Here is a 24700-nt window from a genome sequence, read left to right as displayed (position 1 = left end):
TTCACAGGTCAGTTCAGCTATCTGTAACATGCTGCTACTAAGTACATGTAGTTTTTTATGACAGTTTGTTGTCCAGTGCAGCAGCAGTTCACCTAGACATTACTCAGTGCCAGTAAACTGTTTCTGTATTAAACCTGGGCCTTGCTGTGTGAAACTGCATTGTAAAAATCTTGATTCATTGCAAGTTAAGATGATCATGGTAAAAATGGTCTGTGCTTACTCTGAGGCTAGGCATTGTTTCCTTGATTGCTGTTTCCCTTCTTTCTTCCTTCTCCATTTTCTTGGATCTGAGAGAGATGTGACAGTCTTTGCTGTACTCTAGCAACCTGTTTATCTACAGAAACAGGGAACCTACTAATTCTTACTGATTTGCTTCTGTATTTTTCCTTTGACGAGTGGATTTGATAAAATGGAACAGATGATGTAGATAGGCCTCTGCTGGAACCTTAGGTCTGAAAAACAAGTTTGTAAGCTGAGTTGCATAACTAAATGCTGAACAGGAGGTTTCTGTGTGAAGCTTTTAATGTGATTCTAACTACTGGTCTTTTAGGGAGCCTGGGGACTGTCCTGCTTCCCACTATAATGAATCTGTCAGCTACAGACTCTGCAATGCTGTCTAGCCACGTTCATGATATCGTTGGTTTGCTCTGGGAAAGTTGTGACTCAATCCCTTTTTTGCTAATCCAGAGAAATCTGCCTGTGATGAATTCTTTTTATCCAGCCCAGGTGTCTCACTGATTCCTGGAGTTAGAAGCTATGTCGTTTCTGCCAGCAGGCTTAACCCAAGCCAGTGACAAACATTTTCTTTGGATTTCAAAGTTTTATTTTAAAAATAAACACATAGCATAGTATTAGCATAGTTTGTTCCATTGTGAGATACCCATTTATTAAAGAAGTACCACATAAGCTCTTACTATCTTTGTTTTGTTTTTTTACTGTCTTCTGTAATTATGAGGGAACTAAGTAGACTACAGGTTTTAACAGTATCAGAACTGGTTTAGTACGTGAGTTTAATTTTCTAGACAAATAACTATATCTAAGAAAGCCTGATGATCTAACCTGTACGGACAATATTTCTTAGATTTAGCTTCTTTTTATCAACACATTTTAGTGATTATTTCAAAAATTGGTATTTGCTTTTACTCAGAAATGCCATTTCAGGTTGTTAAATTATCAGCCAAGGACTTCTTATTTTTTTCTTCCAGCTTCTGTGTAGATAATTGTATTCACAATAGTATCTTGGGTTTTATTTGTACAGTTTTGTCTTCAGGAGCTAAGGCGGCAGTTTCCTGGGAGCCACAGAGTTAAGCGATTAACTGGAATGCGATTCGAAGCTATGGAAAGGTAAAACCTGAATTGAAAAAAATGTGCTTTCTGTTTGGAAAGGTGCTTGCTATTTCTTAAAAAGGCATTCAGGCACTATGAAAACATGGCAAATCCAGGCTGGGCAGTTTCTTTATAGAAAACAGTGGTGTGCATGATCATACTATAGTGTTTAGACATTTTTATTGCACTCGTGCATGTACAGCGCAGTGTTACTTTTTTGCCATCTTCCCATCAGACTTCATAGATTAAAAAGATCTCTTACTCGACAGTATAAGTCATTATACAGTACAACAGTAGACACTTTTCTGGCAAAGTCCAAGAGGTATACGTTTCACCTCACAGAGCTAGAGCAGCATATGAAAATCAGTGCCAATGGTTTTTTGCCTTCATTGTGCTCCTAAATCATTGCAGGATGTAGCTCTTCACTTGTTTTCTGAGCGTGGATAAATCCAGTAGAACTTAGTAGAGGTTAAATCTGTAGAGTTTATTATAGAAACAACTCAAACCCCATACAAAATAGGATGGAAGAACCTAAAAATTAAACTGACCATTTAGAAGTATCCTGTTATAACATTCTAAGTTTAACAGGAATTATTAAAATAATGAACAGCTTAAAACTGTACAGCTTTCCAAAATTAATGACCGCAGGGTTTGAGGTTGACCTGTATTGTCTGCCTTTCTCCTTGGATACATTTCTGGTATCAACATTCTGTTCTAAAGTAGTCTCAAGGCAACTAGGTGTTCCACATTTCTTGCTCACTTCCTATCAAATACACACTCGTGAAGAATTTTCATTTACTTAGCTCTTTTGCTGTCTTCATTTGGTATGGGGTAGGAAGACAGTGAGAGAATGGTAGCAGATTTCCTCCATTCCCAAAACCTATTCAGAAGTGCGGAAGATCAGAATTGTGTTCAGGCTTATGTGACTACATTGAAGATACTATCGCATGGGAACAGATCTTTGTGGGAGATGACTGCTGCAAGAACATTATGTGTTATTTCAGCAATGAAGTGCTATTGAGCCACAGTTTTCTGAAAGTGCTCATAAAAATTCTTGCTAAATGTCTCTGTCAGGTTACATCCTTGAGATGTAACCATCAGGAGAGCAGAGGTATTAATGGAACCTGAGGTTTCATCTTCATAGATTTTCTCCAGAAGTCAGAGATGATAGAGACTCCAGCTCTAGGTGGTTTTGAACAGTAACCCCTCTGCAGGTGCTCTCAGCCATGCCCTGGAAAAGCCTGTCTCTCTCCGCTTGAGTACAAATGATGCCTAGGGAGACTTAGGCTGGAGGAAATCATATTTTCAATTGAAGAATTGAGCTGCTGCTTAAGTTCTAAGTGACTTCTCGGATCTAGGAGGATCTCGCTTTCCCCAGCAGAAACAGGAAATAGCGAAGGATATTCCTGTAGACTGATACATCTCTGTAGATACTTGCTAATCAAAAGAATACTTTTCTGGAAATTCACCTGTAAAGCTGGGATTATGGCCATCCTGTTCAGTCTTGTAAAATATATTTGATAAACTAGGAACTTACAGAGAACATGAATACAGCATTTTACAGCACGTCTTCTAAGTCTATAGCAGTCACCTTCTACTCATTTCTGCTTTTGTGCTTCCTTTCTCATTTGTTCTCATACCTTATGGTAACTGTACTAGACAGCTGACCTATTCTAATGTCGGCAATGCTTAGGGAGCAGTGAGAGTACATAAATGGTGTCCAAGGTGAGTACAGGATGTGTAGCATCAAAATCAATCAGCAGTACCTCTGAAAAACTACTTGTCAAACTGTACATGAAGACACAAGATATGCCTTAGTTATGTGGTAATAGCACAACAGCTGTGTAGTCAAATGTGTTTTAAATTGAATTGTTTGGATCATGTACACAGCTGGCTGAACACATAGATATGTTTCCCAGAAGGTTTAAAGCATTTATAGCAGGTAGAGTAACCTGTTTTGTGCATACTTCAAATAGCAGAATTAATTAATAAAACCTATGTAGTGATGGTGGAGAACATTTTCTTTCAAGATTTATGGTATAGTTGAGGGTTGAGCTCTTGTGTGAATCCCCCAGTTTACTGTATGTGGCTGTTTATATTTTATAAAATCATAATAGAAGAAATTTACATGAAGTTTGAATTACAACAGTGAAGTAAAAAATCATTATTTTGGATGCCCTTTCATATTTTGGGGGTTCTCTTTCTTGGGAAGAGTGAAAAGGCAAATTGGGATGTGATAATTGGACCTATTTCCAAGAGAAAAAGAGGGAAGAGACAGGAGAGTATGGTACTGGGTGTGAGATATGTAAGTTGCTGCTGAAACAGTGTTCCATGGAGCGATTACCATGTACTTCTTGTTTTTAGCTCAATGACATAAAATACTGCTGTTAATATTTAGCACTCGGGAGAATTTTGTAGGAGTATAGTTTGCTTAAATATATTCATTATTAAAAGTTGCAGAGGGATTATTAAGTATTTCAAGGACAGTCAAAAACTCAGGAGTTCTGTCTTAGCAGAAGTAAATGCCAGTGATTTCTTTGAACAGGTACGATGATGCTATCCAGTTATATGATAGAATTTTACAAGAAGATTCAACTAACACAGTAAGTTGAAAATATTTTTCTGAACTGCAGTGGTGTGTTGTTTGAAATTGAGATTACATTTTCTGGGTTTCTCTGTGGGAAAACGTGGGCCTCTATTACTGTATTTGTTTCCTAATATAATAACATGTATTACCTTCATGAGAACAAATGAGATGTGTTTCATGATGAGAAGGCGCTTAAAGTGCTTAAACACTGAGTTTAGAAAGTGGGATTATAACTAGCAAACTTCCGTGCAGCCTTAGTAGCGTTTAGATTGGGCCTCACAGCTTTTACTTTTTCACTAAATATTAAGTATTTAAAGGACTAACACAGTCTGCTGTGCGTCTTCTGTCTTCCTAATGCTTAATCTAGTTTAAAGATTAAGTATGAACACACTTGGGTAGCGCTTGAATAGCAGTTATTTTGATTTATTGCCTGGGATGCTTTACTAGCTTTTGAATCAAAATGCTATAAGGCTTGCCAATCATATAAAACAAAATCTGAGACAGGCTGTTCTTTTCTTTTAAGCAGTTTGTGAACACTGGTTGTATAAATCACCTTGAGCTATTAGACGCCAAAAATGAAAGTCTAGGGAAACTTGTAGCAATATGTTTTCATGCATTTTGTGCCACAAGGTTAAAACTAGAAATATGAAGAAGCTATGAAGTTTCAAATTTTTATATCACATGTTGCAGTCAGTTATTATTAATCGTTGTCTGCTGGAAGGTATGTGTTTGTGTTACTTGGTTTCAAGGAACTGGTTCTCTTTATTGGGTAAAATTCTATGTAAATGTAGTACTTGGGCTTATTGCAGATGTTTTGGCAGTCTCATGCAAACCTTCCTTGCTGTGTTTTGATCCTCTGCCTTTCTTCAGTCAGCTTATTAGCGTGGTCTGCTATTCAGGAGGGGAAAACCCATAGAAACACGCATAACTGGGGTTAAGTAGGATGGGCCAGAGATGGATGTAGATGAAGTACTATCACTTAAACTGAAGTGAACCACCAGAAAACAAATTTAAAACAAACCAAAACAAACCCCACCACCAACAAAAAGACACCCAAACCCAACAAACCAGAAAACTATTTTCAAAGCAACACATCTGAAAACATTAATACCAAGTTAAGGACTTGGATGACCGTGGTAGATAAAACTCTGTTTTTTAGCAGTGATAGAACTCACGTTTTTTGTGCAAGGGTAAAAAGAAAAATTTCAATTCTTCACTCGTGTTTTTCGCGTTCCCTAGAGCAGAACTACAAAACTGTGTTCTGTGTGACAAATGTAGGAGATCTGCAATTGTCCTTTGAAAGTGTGGGTTTTGAGTGGATGTTTGAGCGCAAGGTGCATAGTTGTCTGCAGTAAATGTTGGTGGATTTTATTAGCGTAGGCCCCAGAGAGTTTCAGAGGCATTAAGTCTTCGGAGTCGTGTTTAAGCTAGGTGGAGCCCTCTTTAAGTGAAGCCACAAGAACAGGTCACCTGGGTGCACGTTTTATGACTTTCTGCTGAAGCCAGTGGAAAATGGAGCACCATGTTACAGTGAGTTCTGTGGGCCACACATCTTTGAAGTGTGCGTTTTTGGCAGCTTTACTCTTCAGCTGTCTCAACATGGCTGTCGTCATCTGAACAGTTTGTTGGATGGTTTAATAAAACAAAATTATATATTTAAATAAGTAACAAGCACGCCTGTTACTTAATTTGGATTTCCTCCTTAGCAAAATCATAAAGATCCGTAAAATGGTAATATTTAGAAGCATAAGATGTAAATATTAGACCAGCTGCATGATCTGTTGGATTTCTTAAGATGTGAGAATAGAAGTGGAGAGTGTTAAATGCAAAGCAAAGGTTTCCTGCTATGTAACTATAGAATAGGTTGGCTAAGCCTTGCATGTGAAGAATACAAGTTAAGTAGAAAGTTCTGATAAATTGTCATGTGCAGATGTCTTTGTGTCTTTTACCTGTTAATTGTTTCCATGCACACATGTGGCTGCTGTAGGAAAATAAGTATTTCAAGATTTTTAAAAAGAAACTGTTGCTGAGTTTGTCTTGGCACTCACCTTACCTTATAGCAATTTCTTCTGGTCTGCTGACACATGGAGTTGCTTACATACATTAAATGTTTTGGCAAGTGCTGTAAGTGAAACACAGACATTTCTTCACGCGAATCATGTAGAAATGGTACTTTGCATCGACTGACAGATTCAAACAGAATCATGAAAAAAGCTTTTTCAAAACAGTATTTATTTTATCCACCTTGCAGACTTTTCCATTACGAAAAGTAAACTTGAAGTCAATTTATCTAATGGACATTTACACTTCTGGATGAGATTTTGTTGCATGCAAAATGCTGAAATTGAGATAGCAGTAATTATTTAATTTCTTAGAATAGAATTCGAAGTATCTTTGTTTTTAAAAGATGACCATGTCTCCATGTTTTATCTCACTCTGAACTTACCTGCTGAAAGAGATGACTCATTTGACAGTGGAGCAACATTAATGTTGTCACTTCAGAGATCGTGTTTCATTTTTCAAAGCATATAGACATTGAGTAAAGAGTCTGTCCCTTCTCTAAAGAGTTTAACATTAATGAATGAAATGTGACTGCTGTGAAAAGCACAACTAGTGTGTATTTCAGTAGGATAATAATGGGAACATTTTCCATTCTTATCCATTTTGGTTGAAAATGAAGGCTTATTAGAGCTGTAGTTGGCAGATTACTCTGCTATTAAAGCTGCATATCATCTTCCATTGTAGGGCCTTTTTAAATTAATTAAAATTTAATGTAGTGTCAATTGAAAATCTTTATACTGAAGCTGAACAGTAGCTGAGTTGTTTGTAGATCTTCAGATAAAATGCTTAGTCTGTTTCTCAGAACAAAATATGGGAGGCATTGGTTTCTAAGCAGGATTGGTAGAAAGGACTTTTGGGTTGTAGGGTTTGGGGGTTTTTTGGTGTTAATGTATTTAATTGAGAAGTCCTCATCCTGCTTTGCTTTGGAGGAAGCTTTTTAATTTGATAGCTATATACTTTGTCAGTCAGGCCCTTCTCAAGGTGTCCTGTCCAGGAGTGCAAAGAAGATTGATGATGAAAAAGGAGATTGAGTTCATGTGTTCAAGACTTAGGTTGGTGTCTAATCCACTCTACTGTCATCCTAATGCATCTGCAATTTCTCCTGGTTCTTCAACTAACCAGCAAGAAGATTGCAGAGTACTTGGTCAGCACCAAGGGAAAGTGAAATAAGGCACAAAGTTCTGCCTTAATTCTAATCCATGGAAAATCCGATGTCTTTACCGGGATAATTCTTCTGCTGTTTTTCTTGCTGCATTTTCAGCTAAGCTTTTAATACAAGAAGACACTGTATATGCTTGCTTAGCTTGGGGCATGTGGATAATCTCATTAACTTCATGGGTCTAGTAATACAATTGTGTGAACGGAGCATTAAGAATTAGACTTTTCAGAACAAGATAGTGCTCTGGGTGAAGCTGTTGTCTTTCAGGCTGTGTGAAACACTTAACTCAGTTGTTCATGGGAGTGGGCAGGAACAAGTACATGCATATGGTCACATGAAGTTACACTTTCTGATACTATTTTGAGATTCCTTTTCTAGCCAAGCTGGACATTTTTCAGAAGAAGTACAGGAGGTGGTTGAAGACATGTTAGAACAGTGACAATTCTTTAAAATTCCTGCAGTAGGTGTGCATCCATTTTGAACAGAGACCTCCTATAAAGTTCTTGCAGCTTTGTACATTTATCTACAGGACTTTAAGTTACAAAAAAGAAAACTGCTTACAAAATGAAGTATCTACTGTGGAAATTGTCTGAGGTGTCATGCGTAAGTTTCATTAAATATATTGCTAGCACTGCCAGGAAAGACACAAGTCCTAAACTTACATACATATAGTGGTAGTTTTAAAGGGAGTCAAATAAGATAGTTTGGTGATGTGTCTGATGCAGGGTGGAGTTGGTGAGAAGTGTGAAGAGCTGCAGCTGCTGCTTCAGATAGTCTTCAAGAAGGACCAGCGGTTGAGCTGAGGATGTGCTACCCATGTAGAAATGTTTTCTTCTTTTGACATTTAGAATGTCATTCGCCATTTATCTTTTTTTTTGTTTGTTTTTTACTGCTTTTTGAACTTGTGTAAGTTTGGTGTGCGTGTGTCTGCATCAGTCAGAAATGAGGTTTCATAATTTATTCATGGGTACTTTGATATTATCCCTAAACAAGCAGTTTCAACTCAGCAGCTCTGTGCCTGCATAGATCCATTTGCAGGATTTGGCCTGATCTGTCTTCCATGACTAATGTTAAAAGAACATTTAAATCTGATTTGTTATTGTGGTTGTAGTCAGATTATGTGGTATTTTTTGATGTCTGTAATTCCTTCCCTTTATCTTTGTTGTTACGGTTTTGTTTTGATTTGCATACTGCAGTTTGGAGGAAATTATTTTGGTGTATCAAACCCTTAGATCAAAAACATGTTTTCTAAAATGTGAAGTCCTTAATATTTAAAAATATAGAAAATTGAAGAATTTAATTTTAAGATGCAAAATATAATTTGTTTAATGCTGCAGCAGCTACACAGGTATGAAATTGTTCCTTTCTTAGACGTGTCAGTCCCTGAAAATTGTCCTGCTAATACTTTGCGAGCATGAAATTTAGAACAATCTTAGACTCTCTGTTTGTGTATTTAACTAATCAAATGCAGAAGTTGATAAATGTTCAACTTCTCACTTCACTCTGAGTCTACTTAATGCTAATTAAAAAGAATCATGACAAATGGAGGATTAGTTCTTGGGCCAGATTGGGGATTATTAGTCTTTAAAAGAAATAGCTTAGAAAGGTTCTCTGTTTAAAAAATATGTGACACACTAAAGTACCCTAGTCGATACGATACTGATTGTGGTAGAAGTAGTATAAGGTGGCATATATGTTTCAGTTAAGAATGCTGGATTTACAGAATCTAGTGTTTTGTTTTAAACTCTGAAAAACTAATAGGGGGAATTCCATGTCATAGGTTCTGCATGGTCAAATACTGCAGATCTTGTTGCAGCACTGAAAGTTTTGTCTTTTGATTTAAGGTGGAAGGAGAAAGGAGCTTGAGTTCATTTTTATGTTAGGCTTATTCTTAAAAATCTTGCTGTGATGTAAAGACCCACAATGGAATTCTTGAAGGTTATTTTTTTTATCTTTATTAATAGAATTGTTACAACTATCTTAGAATGCTTTGTAGATTTTCAAATAATCTCAAATCTTGTAGTTACAAAAGTAAGTTTCTTACTAATATTCTTATGGGACTTTAAATGAATGATTGAACAGATTGGTACTCTGCATTTTGCAGTTGTGTAGTATCTTGCAATAGGTCCCCTAAAAGTGAGCTTATATTTTGAAATGTTAGATCTGTATTAAAAAGGGCCTGAAACCTAAGAAGATGTGAAATTGTCTGGTTTTCTTGTATCAGCTGATACTAAGGCTGGTAATAAATTGGATATATGATATAAATGCTAGGTAAAGTTTCTGTAGAATTGGTGGGCATCTGGCTTTCCTTATCAAATAACTATTTTTTGTCTGCTAAAGTGGTTGTTAGTGTTGGCAGTGGTTCTGCGCAGTAAAACATTTTGTTTAATTTGACGGAAATAAAGAAAACTTGATGCTATGTGTGTAAATGTTCATTAGCTATGCTGCTGTCCTCAGCAAGCATACTGAGTGCAAGCTGCAGCTCACTGAGGAGGAAGCAGATACACACAGGCAGCCAGAGAGGGGCTCAGGAAAGATATAAATCAGAACAAGAATTAGAAGTTTGCAGCACACAAAATGGCCTGTGTCTTGGTTTCAGTGCACTAGGTTTTAGACCTTTTCATAGGGTTTTGTTAAAGTATTGACTACTGGAGTCATAGAATTTCAGTTTTTATTTAAAAATACTGATAGTTTGTATGATTCAAAGATAAACTAGAAAGTCAGATGGGACAGTAGTCTGAATACAGGTAAAAGCAATAGTAGTTTGTTTTTCATGTCTTTATTTTTAGCCTGTGTTATTACACCTTGGTATCCCAGATCTACTGAACACCTATCTGTATGTCTCTCAGCAGTGCATTCAGAATATTTGTGTTACAGTTTTATGTATGTGATGGAAAAATGTTAGTGATTGCTTTAAAAATCCCCCCTACATCCTCACTGACTTCTTCCCAGTCGTTTTAAAGAGATTTTCACAAACTCTATGCTACTGTACATGGATGTCAGCACTGTTCTGAGTGGATGAGCCTCTTTATAGTCAACTGAGAGTTCTCTGTAAATAAACTTATGCCATCAGTTTTGCAGGTTTATTTGAGGGTGATGAGAGTGCAGATTTCAAGCCTTTTTTTTTTTTTTTTTGGTGATAAGGTGGATAAAAAAGTTTTAAATACTATTTTTCCTCAAATAAGAAACAAAAAATGTAATTTTGCAGCAATGTTGTGGGATTTTATGTAGTTTAGAAGCAGATAAATTCTGTCAAATGTACATGTAATTCATTTAACATGAACATGTTAATTATGTCTAATCCTTTTATCCTCATTATTTGATTGCATTAAGTGACATGCTTACTATAGGTAAACATCAGTTTATGTTTGTGACTAGAACTAGTTGCAGCTTTTCATAAATAAATTTATCTTGAGGTTCCAGTGATTTATGTTACTTGGGAGTGTTGTGGTTAAGACATAAAGCAGCCATAGAGAAAATGTGTTTCCAGACTCTCTTGGAGAACTGACTTGCATACAATTGAAGGAGTTGCATCAGAAACAGAAAAGGAGGGTGGTTTACGTACACTGTTCCTGCTTGCTATTGCAAATTAAGATGTCATATACATTGATAGATTTTATATATGAAACAGATGATTTCAGTTCTCTAGCAGTTCAGTTTTGATCAGTCTCTACATTGTTTTTTTTTCTTTATATTTTAAGAATTACCACTGAATTTTTAATCCTAAAGCTAAATTTTATAGTAGATAGTCTGTTACCTGCAAAAACCCTTCTGTCGTTGTAAGCCATAGTTGCATGAGACGCTCCTTTGGCTGTTCATGCCGTTATCTCCACTTTCCCTTCTTTCATGTTTTGGACTCAGTGGGCAGGTCACTGGGCTGTGTATAATACCAACCTTGGGTAGTGAGTTTAACGCTGACCTGGTGTTACCACCATAAGCGTGTGGACCTCCTTTACGAAATGCTTTGAGACCTCTTCTTAAAATGTGATGACGAGCAATGGCTTTGGTTGGGTTTTTTTGTTTTGTATTTTTGTTCAGTGATGGTAGCAGTGTGATAAGCATGTGGGATTATTCTTCTTATATTTTTTAAAAAGTTTAATTATGCTGTTATCTTTATAAACAGTGTGTGTTATTGTTATAGTGATAAATGTGGTCAGCAGCTAAAATTTCCAGAGTCAGTTATGGCTTTTAGCCAAATGTCTCCCAGTAAAAGTAGAATGATGAATGTAACTTCACAGGTTGAAGTTTGACAAAGCAGCAGTGGAAAACAAAATGACTGTGGGTGAACCCCCCAGCTGCCTGTGTCCTAATTTGTCTTCTGATTGTTCTGATGAGTTTTCTCTGCCTGTGTCTTGCATTTAAGCAGGAGAGTGGAATGCTTTTTCCACTCTTGAGTAATTTTCACTGAATTTTAATCAAATATACGGTTCTGAGTTAAGTGAAGAGGATGATCTCAAAGGGAAGAATAAACTTACAGTTAGTGTTAATAGTGTTTCTAGCTGTGTTATTTTGGTAGCTTGAACTAGTTTGTTTAAATGCTGCACTCTTCTTCCAGAACCAATTAATTTGTTCAAGTGATGATCAAAGGATAAGAAATTAATGAAAAGAATAGTTATGTTTAAAATACTGTAAAAATATAGGAACTCTTCGGGGGTGTATGTGACTGTGATATTAGGAAGGTACATCACGAAGAAACAAATTCCAGAGCTGTTAAAGTCAAAGATTACAATTGTTTAAGGTTTTGTTGAGGAGTTGTCTGTTCCTGCACTGTCAAGGCTTCCATAAGGTGATACCCAACTGTATACCTCTTTATAAGATATGAAATGACATGAGAGCAAGCAGGGGCATGAGCAATGGGACTTCATTACTTTTAGAGCGTTTTTTTTTTCCCCTCATTAATATTATCTCATGAAGAAATGACATCTGTGTGTGTGTGTGTGTACACTCAGACACATCACGCACACCAGACCATCTGTCTTCTCGTGTCTGACTGCAGTTGTGATCACCCAGGAGGGTATAACAGGGGTTATAGGCTGATGGTGTTGACTCTTTGAGGCCAACTTTGTTATGCTGGAATTTGGTTTCACTTTCATTCTGCCAGATTCTCAATCTGATGACTTTCAGGCTGACTGAGGTGTAGTGCTGTTTGCTCCAAACTCTGTCAGAGTGCTGGGCAGATGTCTGTTGTTTTGAATTACATCTGAAGTGTATCTTGATTCACCACTCTTAGAGTTTTGAAAACTGTAACCAACATAAGACAGAAACTTGAATCTTGGATTGAAGTACAGAGTCATCAACTATTAAAATTCTCTGTATATTTTCTCCTGGTGATCTGAAATAACCTTTACAGAGTTCAAAATTTAAATACATTTTACTTCTTATAACTTGTTTTTATATTATTTGTGTTGAAATACATTTTCCATCTACATATCAAAGTACTGCTCAGTTTTGTCATTGAAATAGCAATTTTCTATTCCCTTTGCACTGAAGAGCCTATTTTGTGCTCTGGGAATGTTGAGAGACTTGTTTATGAAATTGGTGTGTGTTTAACATTAATTAAAGATGGCATTCAGTGCATCAACAAGAATCTTTAAAAATGGCTGAAAGCCGCATTCATACAGTGGCAACCAAGATGCATCTGTGGGATTCTCTAAGACTCAGTCCCCATCTCTCCTCTAGTCATGGATCTTGTGAATGACAAAGTGGGGGTCTTTGGAATGGCTGAAGATTAACATCTCCCACTGTTTTGTAATTACCAGAATCTGGACAGTCGTTTATTTGAATGAAATAATGCATACTGTTTGTGCTTCCAAAGAAAAGCACACATAATGTGATTGTAAGAAGAGGTTTTCAGTCTCTCAGTGGGATGTCACAGGGTATGTTTATAAACTTCAACCTAGCAGTTGCTCTGCAGTGGAATTCCACTGGTATTGAGATAATAATTTGCACAGTCAAATTGCTTTCTTTACAAAAACCCAGGGAATTATGAGACCCTAATCCTTTATTAATGTCAACCCATAGGCAGCAAGAAAGCGTAAGATTGCCATTCGAAAAGCCCAGGGGAAAAATCTTGAGGCCATCCGAGAGCTGAATGAGTATCTGGAACAGTGAGTGTCTTACAAGAATACAGATTGTGTTTTGCTATTCTAATAAATCTTTTTAATTAAAATGGAATTTGCATTTGATTTACGCTTTTGCTTCCTTGCTGGTCTCTTACAGAATGCCTTGCACATTCTTTCTTTTTTTTTCTTTTTTCCTCTCATGTCTTTACAGATTTGTTGGAGACCAAGAAGCTTGGCATGAACTTGCAGAACTTTACATCAATGAACATGAGTAAGTTGTTTGCTAAGTCCACATAAAAACTGTTAAATTGAAACTTTCTCTGTGTAAGTCAAAGACCTCAGTGATTTTTTTTTTTCCGAAGGGCTACGGTTAGAAAGTATGCTGTCTCATTTCCAATATAACAAGCATCAACAGGAAATAACTACTAATCCTATTTGACTACCAAATGCTTTAAGAAGGTATTTGATTTTAAAACAGAAAGAGTTTATTTAATTACCTGTTTCAGTCATTTTTTTTAAAATTTGATGCTTTAAAAGAAGTGGTCTGAATGTAGCAGGGAACGGCACCTTTGTTCCCCATAATTTTTCATTCAAGTGACTTTTTTACTAGTTATAGGTCTTAAATTCTTTCCTTCTAAAATTAGTTGATCAGTAACAACTAATACTCTGATTTTCTGGTAGCTTACCTCTGTAAGAACTTTTAAATAACCTTAAAAAAAACCCAACAAAACAAAACATGGATCCAGAGTTACAGGCATCAGGTCGCCTGGGTACAAAACCCAATGCAGTCAAGAATGCTGCATGTTGTAGTAACTTGCTTATTGGATATTTAATGGTTTTGTTAGCTTTTTCTTATTGCTGTAGTGACAGGAGGAAATCCCAGTGTGAGAGGATTAGCTCAAAGCCTTAGTGCAAGTTTTCTAATACCACAGCATTAATTCTAACCTCCACCCAAAGGCGTATCTTTTTTCCCCTCTTTCTTTAGTTCTTCAGCCCAGCCTGAATTATATCACATTGTTTCCTTCCTTCCTTTCCAGAGAGTAGTAAAAGAATCAGATTCTCAAGGAAGAAATAGTCATTCTCACTGTGACAAAAATGTTCTTCCCCCATCACCCCTCCTTCCACCCCATTCTCAAAGAAAATAATTACTAAACTCTTTCAAATGCTGACTTAAGGAATAATCTAGAATTTAGATATCCATATGGTTTAGTATTGTCTCATAATTGCTAAATTGCTTTTAGTCCGATATTAAATATCTATCCACACTCTCTATAAACACTGCATCTCTGAGTTGTGGAATTCTATCATGTAAACTCTGTGCAACAGTGCTATCACATGTCTGTAGAAGATGCAAATTCTTCAGGAAGCTCTGTTGGAAGATTATGAAGCTAAGATTTCTGTAATTAAACCAACCTACATTTTGAGCCTGACTTCTTAATTCTCTCTGAAACCATTCATTTAAAGAACAAGTGTTAGCCTTTTCTAATGGTAAGGTGCTGCCTGTTTGGACTAGTATGATGCTATCTTCGCATATAGATTTGAACAGTTCAATTTTCAAACTGTTCTTAATATGTTTTCTTGATCTCAGTTGTGTGGTCTGTAGCTTAGTTTGTGAATTCTTAAGGAGCTGAATTTTCATGTAGGAAAAAACGAACTGTTTTGTATTCCGAATTCAGTGTCTTTTAGTAGCAAATGCCTGTTTCTACTCATCACTCTTCTTGATAAGAAATAGCACTTATTAATAAGAAATGAGTTTATTAAATGTTTTCCATGAGCTGTACCATGTGTACATAGACTATTAAATTTTGTGTATTTTTCATCATGATTTAGAAATAGTAACTTGAGGTTTCAAACGTCATTTAAAAAGAAAACATTTTCCTTAATTATGAATCATGTGAAGTAATGGGGGGAAAAGTGTGGCTTTGTTTGTTATGTTGTAAAGACACTGAAGCAAAAAACTGTATACTCTTTCATTTTGTCACTTTTGTTTTTATGTTCCCCAGCTATGCAAAGGCAGCCTTCTGCTTAGAGGAGCTTATGATGACTAATCCACACAACCACTTATACTGTCAGCAATATGCTGAAGTAGGTATTTTCAGAAGAATCAGTTATGTTTGAATGCATATTCTGTTTTTATGTTACTGGAGTGGTGAAAATAGAATAAAAATGGTTTATTTAATTTTTCCCGGGGAGATTTAAGAGAGTACACAGACAATGTTAACATCTCATAGAACTTAACATGTTCGTAAAACTGTGGTTTCTTACTCGCTAAATATAAGGGTAAGAGCAGGAATTATTGAAGATAAAAATTCATTTTAAATGAGCTATTCTTGTTGAAGTGTTTATGCACTTTTCAAGTTAAGTGCATGGGAAGTTAAACTTTACCACTGCAATGCTGCCTACGAGGTTATGATATATTGCCTGTTACTGTGGAGCCAGATCTTGGAATACACATAGGAAGTTTTGCCTGAAAGAGCACTGGGGGGAGAGAAGGCCCTTAGCAGTTTTTAGCCATTTGTACTCTTTTTTTCAGATGTATTTTTCCCGAAATTATACTGTTAACTGCTTAGAATGGATTTTCTTCATTTTGTTAATGTGGATAAAATCAGGCTAACATTAAAACTTGAAAGTCTAAATACCTTTCGGGTATTTAGAAGACTGTGATGCATGTCTTCTAGGATTTATCCCTCGTTTTGTTGATCTAATAACAGGAAAAATGAATAGAAATACAACGGAGTAATCTTCTAAACTTTGTGCACTGTTTTGCAGTGAGTAGATAATGAAAGGCATTGTGTTGTTTTGTGTACTGGTGTAACGCGTACTAGTTAGTATGGATTTACAGTAGTCAGAATTTAGCTTTAGATTTAAAATTTGTGTTACTTTGCATAAGAGGCTATAAGGTTGTAACTATGTATAAGTGCAAAATAATAACTTTTTATTCTTGTAGCAGTAAATTAAGTTAATGCTGCCTTTTTTCCTCCTATAGTTAAATATTTAAAAACTTGTATATTGAAAAGAGCTCAGATTTCTCCTAAGCCAGTATTTGGCTTTTGGTAGGACTCACCTGATTTGAAATATCATGTGAAACAAACCTGAAGTGAAGTTTCATAATATCTTTGCTTCAAGAGTGAATGCCTGAGGTACGGATGACGTGCAAGTTTCAGGAGCTTATAATTTTTACAGGTTAAATACACTCAAGGGGGGCTTGAAAACCTCGAGCTATCAAGAAAGTATTTCGCGCAAGCACTGAAGCTTAACAACAGAAATATGAGAGCTTTGTTTGGACTTTACATGGTAAGCACAATTATGTATTTTCCAAGTTGTCATTTTTATGTTACATGTTTTTATGCATGTATATTATCCTTTATTATTTTGGCTTGTTTGGGTTTTTTTTTTTTTGCTGTTGGTTTAACAGATTATGAACACTGTTTTTCAATACTGACAGGACAGTCTTATGCCTGTAAGTACTCCTTACTTGAAGTGCTCTTAACCTTTAAGTCTTGCCTGTGTTTTCCAAAGAATTATAATTATTGGCACATGAAGGTAACTTCATGAATAAGGATTTAAAGCCGTACTCTGTTCCACAGGATGGTGAGCTGCTGAAGAGTACCAGGACAGTGTGATGGCTGCTTTTTTTTATTTTTAATTTTTAACCAGCCTTTTAAATCTACCCTTTGTCTCCTTATTTCTTTGTAATGCTGTTTCCAGGCTTTAGGATATGGTTTTGGAGTGGCTCCTGCTTTTGTACTTGACAGACATGCCCAATGTTTGTAGTCCCCCAAAGAATGTCCATAACCCTGGTAAATGCTCCACAAAGGCTTTCAGCTATATATGCCAAGGAAACCAGTCAGTACGTCATCAGATTCAGGAAACCAGAGGGAATTATGCCCCATCTTTGGTCCCTGACCTTGTACTACATCACAAATTCAATCCATGTGGGCATGACTTCAGAGAATGCATTCCCGAGTTTGTGGAGGCTGCTTCTCGGGCAGTCTTGCTCCTTTTCTATTTCTGCAGGTAGTTTCAGGGAAATAGCTGTGAGGCAACATTCTTTGTGTTTGAACTGTATTATTCATGTAGCTATTTGCTTCCATGCTCCTTTTTAAAACAGAAGAATCTGGAGATTCTTCTTCGGTGCATAAGAAGAGGGTTCTGTCGTTCTTTGCATTCAAGTACTTTTGCACTCAGAGAGGTGTAGTGGGAAGGATTAGCAATGATTCCTTGCAGAGTGGTTTTATTTATATAAATTGAAATCTCTGAGATTAATTTGGTTGTTAAGGAATCTTTTATTATTTTTTTGGGGTGAAGATGCACATAGTTCATGTATGGCTTTTCTGATGCCATAGGAAAAGATGTCATGGTTTTAATGGCAATTTGGACACAGAGGTGTTATATCTCTGGTAACAAATTGAATGGCGAAAACTAATTCGTAACTCTTACTTTAGGAAAAGCAAATATGACTAGCTGATTATGTCAGGTTTGATTCCTAACTTGGTACACAACTGAACTGAACTGAAGTCTATTTTAGCTTTAATTAGGACAAACAATTGTTTAAAAAGTTTAAGCTTACTCTCATTTGGAAGCTGTTTGCCACTAACAGGGGTTTTTTTAACCTTTTTTTTCCACTGTTGCTCCATGTGGGGCTCTGAATGCAAAGGTGCTGAATGCTCTTGGTTTATTTCATGCACATCTATTCCATAGTTACACTGGTTTTATTTTTGTATTCCTAGTCTGCCAGCCATATTGCCTCCAATCCAAAAGCAAGTGCAAAAATGAAAAAAGATAATATGAAATATGCCAGCTGGGCAGCCAACCAAATAAATAGAGCATACCAGGTTAGTACATCATTGTTTTTACTCTTATCATGTCCTTTAGTTCTTTTCTGCACTTTTATTAGCTGCTGCTCAAAAGGTTAGATACGACATACATAAATCAGGGTAATTTGCTTGGATTTTTCACGTTCTACTTCTGTTTTGATTTCCTGGAAGCCTTAATGAATATAAGGTTGATATTTTACTGTTATTGATTAGCATTATTTACTTACTAGCTTTAACCAGATTTCTACTAACATTAACTGAATGTACACTAATGCAGTGCTCACCTCCAAGACTCAGTCCTACAGCTGAGTATTTTAATAAAACTTGGTGTGTCTTAATTCTTAGAGTAACTTGGTCATTTACTAGCAAACAAATAAAAATTCTAGAATTTTATTTCCTTCAGTTTATTCTGACTTTTCAAAATCATGTCAGTGGTTCTCCTAGTAATTACCTTAATGATTGTGACTGAAGTTGGTTTTGCATAGTTTTACAGAAAAATGCCCGTTGATTTGTGAAAATGCAGACTTTGTAGGCCACAGTCACAGCTTACCAAAGGCAGCGGGAGGCTTTTCAGCTATTTGCAAAGTTCTGCGTAACTAACTATATTTGCTTTTGCATTATACATCTCTATATTTTTTCTGTAACTATGAATGAAAACACGTTTTAGCTCATAGGTTCTGATGTCCATGCATCCCAACATAGTATGTCTGTTTGACTCCTTTACAACTGTTCCTAATGACCTGCCAGTCAAAGTTCATATGTAGGTAATCCTGAGCATCAACATCGTACTGTCATGTTCTCCCCATAACTTTTTCTGAGCAAAAATGTTGCTGCTAAATGCAAAGACTTTACATACATGTAACACTCCTTTCTTTCTGTAATACTTCAGTATCAGAACCCAATATTTAATTTTTCTATTGCTGTTACCATTTCACAGTTAATACTACCAAATGGCCTTTTGACCAGCTCCATCAATTATGGAATTAAATTAGATTTTCTTTTAAGGCCAATGCAGTTAATTCTTAATACACTGTATTTCAGTTCATTGCCAAGAGTGCAGCTTCTTGTGGCTGATGTGGTTTTGATGTATTACAACTTTGAAGTATTTTTCATTTCCCCTGATTGGCCCTGTAGCTTCTGACTGTACTTTATAGTGAAGAATATTGTATCCCTGGGGATGTAATTAAGCATTTTATACTTGTGTGCCTGAAGTTTATTTCTCTGGTTTTCTCTTTAAAATGATTCCCTGCTTTTCATTAATTTACCTGCTCATGACAGTAAGGTGTGTATGAATTACCAACTTTGTCTGATGTCCCATAAATATGCAGGACTTCTTCTGACTTCAGTATGTCTGACATTTCCTGTAATGGAAAACTCCATTTTGACTCAAGTAAAAAACACAACAAAACAGAAACAAAAACCAAACCGTAAAAGAATAGAACAGACAAGGGATTCACCACTGATAGAACAAAACAGTTTTTAAAAGGTGTGTGTGAATTTTGAGTGAAAACTATTATTCCATGCTTTACATCTCAATAAAATGAACTGTTAGAGTGGTTCTGAACACATACTACAAGTGAATATTATGACTGAAGTTTCCAGTTCCAGTTCTACCAGCAGCAGACATTTGCTAGCACTTCTGGGAAACAGCCCAAAGGATGCATCAGGATGGAAGTGTAGAACCAGTGTTGACTGTGGAATGTGGCATACCAAGATTAAGACCTAGAAACAGGCATTTCCTGGTTCTAAGTGTAATGAAAGTTTAATTATGACAGTTTGTAGTTACTTGACTCACAGACAGATAAGCTTGCCTTTTTTTAGTTTTCTTTCTTTTCCCCTCCGCATGGCTTCCTGTTGACATCACAATATGTCTAACAAAACATGACGTGTACTGGTGGGGGGAAAGGCTTCTGGCTGGGGGGGGGGTTTGGGGAGGTTGGTCTTGTTGAGGTTTTTTTTACTGCAAAGTGCAATTCCCCTGTTTCTGTGAAGCTCTTTTGGATCCTGCATTTAGCATTTTTGGTTGATGCTTCCCAGAACAGCTCACGTTAACACAACTAACGTATATTTAAAACATATGTCATAACTTCTTTGTGACTTCATACTTTTGTGATATGTTGCGTACTTCAGCTGCTCTTTTTAGCTGCTTGGGACATAAAGTGGTGAATACCGTATCTGACTGTAATCACAGGGGGAATTTGGCTATACAGAAGATGTAAGTGCTTAAGCTGGGATTTGGTGTGCAAGTGTTGTGAACACCCCCTTCCTCTTCTGAGAAGTACCACAAGAAGCTCTAGTGTCTACAGCTGGATGGGACTGCCCCAGCCCAGCCCTACTGAGCTTGTTACAGGACAGCAGAAGGGTTTGGCCACTCCAGTGTCTATGTCAGAGACTTACCACATCCAGCTGCTACAGCAAATGGTGTTTGGTGATGTAGTAGGAGGCAGTTTCCCCTGTGAGTCAGTATTGATTTATTGCTCCCTTAGTGTGTTGAGCAGTTGAAAATTGTCATCTCTCGGACCTAAGGATGAAGCCTTGGTTGCTTGTGCCAGTCAAAACCCTTACAGCATTCCTCCATTAGTGGACGGTTGTCTAACGAGGTTTTAAGCCAGATACTTAATATTATCTCTACAAATCCTCCCCACTTTCCTTACGTTATCCAAAGCACTTTCTAACGTGTAATAAGAGCCTTAAGAGCTTGTTGAGTTTGGCATTGACTTGTTTTATTAGTTAGACCTTCTTAATGTTAAATGCAGTTTTTCCAGTATTCATGTTCTAGAGAATAAGATGCATTTAGAATCCTGACTTGGGTGCCTAGACAAATGATATGAATTTGTGACCTTGAAAATATGAAGTTATTAATTCAGAAAGTTAGAAGCAAGCAGTTGGCCTGCAGTGAGATTGTTCCCCATTTTTAGTCTGGATTTAAACTTGAATTACCAGCAGTTTGCTCAGTAATTTTGGAAAACTGCATTTATATTTTCAAATTCAGCACTGGCTATAGTTGCATTTTAAGTTTATGTGCAATTTACTTGAAATATTTTCACTGGTTCCCTTCTTTCAATTTATTTTCTCATTCAGGCAGTTTGCTTTGGCACTTGATTTTTGCTTTTGCTGTACATTTCTGTATGAAATCAGAGGAACTTTTTACATTTATTGTAATTTAACGAAAACAATCTTTGGGTATGAGAGAGAATGCCTTACTGTTGCTAGTGTTGCTTAGACTGTGCAGCAGTTTGTTTACCGGGAAACATGGTGCTAAAGGACAGTTGAATGAAATAATTTTCTGAAAAATACAGATATTTGATGCTCCATCTGGTTAATACACTTACTTGGATGTTAAATAGGTGCTGATTAGTACTTCTCATCTGTGCCTAATCTAGGAGAAATGTAAACTTTTGCAGGAAGACAGAAAGGTTTTGTAGCGAGGGCTGCTTATGGAGCTGGAATTCGTGGCTGCTGGCACATGCGCTAAAACAAAGGTCATTGTTCTCTGGGCCACTTAAGTTTAATTGACTGGGTGGGAAAAAAACAGAAAAGAAATTAATCATTTATTTCAGATGTTAGAGAAGTACTTGTTATTTAAAGAGTTACTTTAAGTTTATTATTATTATAAGCTCAGTTTTGCCTTATCACTGGGAAACCGGATTCTTCTCTGTGCAGACCCTGTGAAGAGCGTGTTTCTGTTCTGGCTGAGGACATGAGTCATAGTTACTTTAACATCGAAACAAAATATGGCTACCTAGTGCTCTTCAATTAGGTAATTGGTTTAGCATGTCCTCTGGTAGAAGCGTTTCAGCAGAGGCAAGCGAGTTTGATTAATGCTCACGAAAATCTTTAATGTGATCCTACTCGTAGTAATTTTCCAGATACATGCTTCTTGGGTACATTGCTAAATTCTTCTGTGTTAGCAATCCACATGTTATTTATGGTCAGAGAGAGGTGATTTTGTTACAAACCATTTGGGAAACAGAAAATTAAATCATGATTTTAAGAAATGGATTCCGGCTCAATCAGTCAAATTGCTGTGTAATGGCAGAATAGACAAAATAATTGTTCGTCAGGGCAAATTTGAAGTGATTACATTTCCAAGTATACTCCTGTTTGTTATGACGCAGAGTTTGGTTTTATTTGTTCAGCTTAAAGTACATGTCAGTATCAGGAAGGCAACCACTCTTGAAATTAGCAAGTAACATTTTTTAAACTAATGTCTTCTGTCAGTTTTGCTTTCAGTGTCCCTGAAGAGAGGTAAAATGAAATTCTTCTGATTTTGAAGCTCTCCTCTGCATGCTTTCTCTGTTTTGCCAGGCGTGCTTTTTGACCACAATATATTCCGGCTTCTGTCCTTTGTATTGAAATCTCTGAATGCTTTGAATTGGAAACAATTTTTCAGTTGAGGATTTTGAGTTCTGTTTTATCATTTTCTTGTTTTTCTGAAAGGAAAGTATCTGCTTGGGAAAATTCTTGTTTAGAGCGAACAAGAAGAGTATTGAGTCAGGTCTAAGCAAAAGTTAATTTCTCCTACATGGGAGAGTGTTTAAGAGTTTGATTTCCCTCTGACGTTGATGGCTGCAGGTCACTATGGAGACTGAACAACCTGAAGAATGGGTTTATACATCCTGTTAGAGTCAAAACACAGCACATCATTTCATCATCCCGAAATACGAAAATACAGTGGGTTTAATATGTCTCTTAACTATAAAGTGTCGTCACAAAAACCAACATTTCATTTTCTGATGACTTAATTTGAAATAGCTTTTCATTTATTGTGCCAAAACTACTTTTGTAAGAACTCGGTACTGATTGAGAATCCCAATGTTAGGTTGTAGCCTGGGGGTCAAAAGCAGGTTAACAGGTCCTGCAGCTTGTTGCTGGTGTGATATTACCTGGGTTTGATGACTTAATCTTTCTTAACAGGTCATGAAGAGTTTGCTAAATTAAGTTAATTACAAGAGAGAAGGGACACATTATAAATCAAGGACTAACTATGTGAGACACCAGTGGTATTTCAAATAAAAAACATTAAATTGAAAATTTATTGAGTGTTTAGATGTTAACATTTAGGTAGAGAATAGGCTGTTTTATTAGCAGCAAGTTAATAGTTACTGCTTCTGTAATTTCTTTACCACCCCTCCCAACCCAAAATGCAAAACTTTTTAATGCAGGTGTATTAAAAATGGTTGAGAGTTTCTTTTGGGCGAAGACCAATGTAGTCAATAAATCCACTGTGTTAGATAAGGCTGATGAGTGATGGGAATTATCAGTACTGTTAGAAAAACCCTTTTGAGGTCAGTATGGGGTGATCAGCATCTCCTACCCTTTTGCCTCTTTCTTTCCCAAACATGCCTGCATGTGTCTTAGGGAATCTAAAGCCATTAATAGTATTTATTAAGCTGTATTTTTCTTTGTTATCAAGACAGACTTTATTTCAAATGCTTTCTGAAATTGCTGCTGTAATAGTAGGTTACAGTCAAATACAAGGTCATTACTCACAGTTACTTAGAACCATAAAATATAATTATGTGATGACTGGATTATTTTATAGGAGATTTTGGTAAGTAGCACTGTCTCGCTATGACAAAACTAGAAAATAAATTAGCTTCAATAGCAGGTCCAAGTCTTACTACTATTTAAATTAAGAACACGTAATATATGATGTGTAATTCGGAACACATTAAAAAATCAAGGCTGAAGTAAAAATTATGTTCAAGTTTTACCAGGCAAACATGGAAGATCTCACTTCAGATAAATGTTCAGTTTCAAAGTGGAATATTTATTAGTGCAGAATATTCAAATTCAGAGCAAATGAGTGAAATTAAGGAGTTCTGTTGTATTTTCTAGTATTTATTAGAGGAAGGGTGTTATAGCTTGTAAAAATACTGACGTTGAGTGAAACAATAAATAGGCTGTGCTTATAAGTTTTAATACATAGAGCTAATTTTTGGTACTTAAAATTTAGAACTGTTATTTGCACAGGATCTGTGCACAGAATTTCTGATATATGACAAATAACAATCTGTTGTTATTGTTGTTTAGTTTGCAGGTCGCAGTAAGAAAGAAACTAAATACTCTTTGAAGGCAGTGGAAGACATGTTGGAGACCCTGCAGATTACTCAGTCTTAGGTTGGCACAGAGGTCCAGTGTAAAATTTTCCAATTCCATGATCAGCCTGCAATGACCTAGGGGTTATATTACTCTAGTGCTGTTTAATGCTAATTTTGTATTGATTAACGTGCTATGGAAAGTAAAATATCTATTTATTGCTGCTATGAGAAATGTGATGAATGCCCACTGAAATGAGTAACTTATCCACTTAGATAACATAAAGAAATGACACATGCTGCACATCAGTCTTTACAGATTTTTGTATCTATAGTACCTACTTTTAAGCCACAATTTGTAGAAATAAACTTGTTAAATGATTTACAAGAATGAAGGTGATTTATTGGACTTGCCAATGGAAATGACGAATTTATATATGTAGATGAATAACAAATGTTAGAAATGTGTATCTTATTTGCATATTTAAGAGTGAAAGCATACTACAGATGTACATTTTCTGGTAAATATTCACCATGCAGAAAGGGGTGATTATAAATACATTTTATTAGAGAAAAAAAGTTGATGTTAATGGTTTTATTAATGAGTTGATATCCATTATTGAAGAAATGGAGAAGACTTATTTGTG

At 36.2% G+C, this 24700-nt stretch overlaps 1 protein-coding gene across 1 annotated transcript; it reads left to right on the top strand.

The window, feature by feature from the left end:
• Positions 1-1255: 1255 nt before the first annotated feature.
• On the top strand, positions 1256-24436 carry EMC2 (ER membrane protein complex subunit 2). Its single transcript, XM_010012023.1, has 8 exons — positions 1256-1344; positions 3872-3929; positions 13155-13240; positions 13407-13466; positions 15199-15280; positions 16379-16489; positions 17926-18030; positions 24049-24436. Exons 1-8 carry the CDS (start codon positions 1322-1324, stop codon positions 24133-24135), a joined length of 612 nt encoding a protein of 203 aa, XP_010010325.1. The 5' UTR covers positions 1256-1321; the 3' UTR covers positions 24136-24436.
• Positions 24437-24700: the final 264 nt, after the last annotated feature.

This window comes from Nestor notabilis, unplaced genomic scaffold (genome assembly GCF_000696875.1).
Source record: "Nestor notabilis isolate BGI_N333 unplaced genomic scaffold, ASM69687v1 scaffold5803, whole genome shotgun sequence".
Lineage (NCBI taxonomy): Eukaryota > Metazoa > Chordata > Aves > Psittaciformes > Psittacidae > Nestor > Nestor notabilis.
The sequence above is the reverse complement of the archived record's forward strand: the minus strand, read 5'-3'. Positions and strand labels throughout refer to the sequence as shown.

Excerpts from the sequence above, each read along its gene's own strand:
- EMC2 (XM_010012023.1), top strand. The coding sequence starts at position 1,322 with ATGCGATTCGAAGCTATGGAAAG. Across the intron at positions 15,281-16,378 it reads ACTGTCAGCAATATGCTGAA|GTTAAATACACTCAAGGGGG; the intron begins GTAGGTATTTTC and ends TAATTTTTACAG. Across the intron at positions 16,490-17,925 it reads CTTTGTTTGGACTTTACATG|TCTGCCAGCCATATTGCCTC; the intron begins GTAAGCACAATT and ends TTGTATTCCTAG.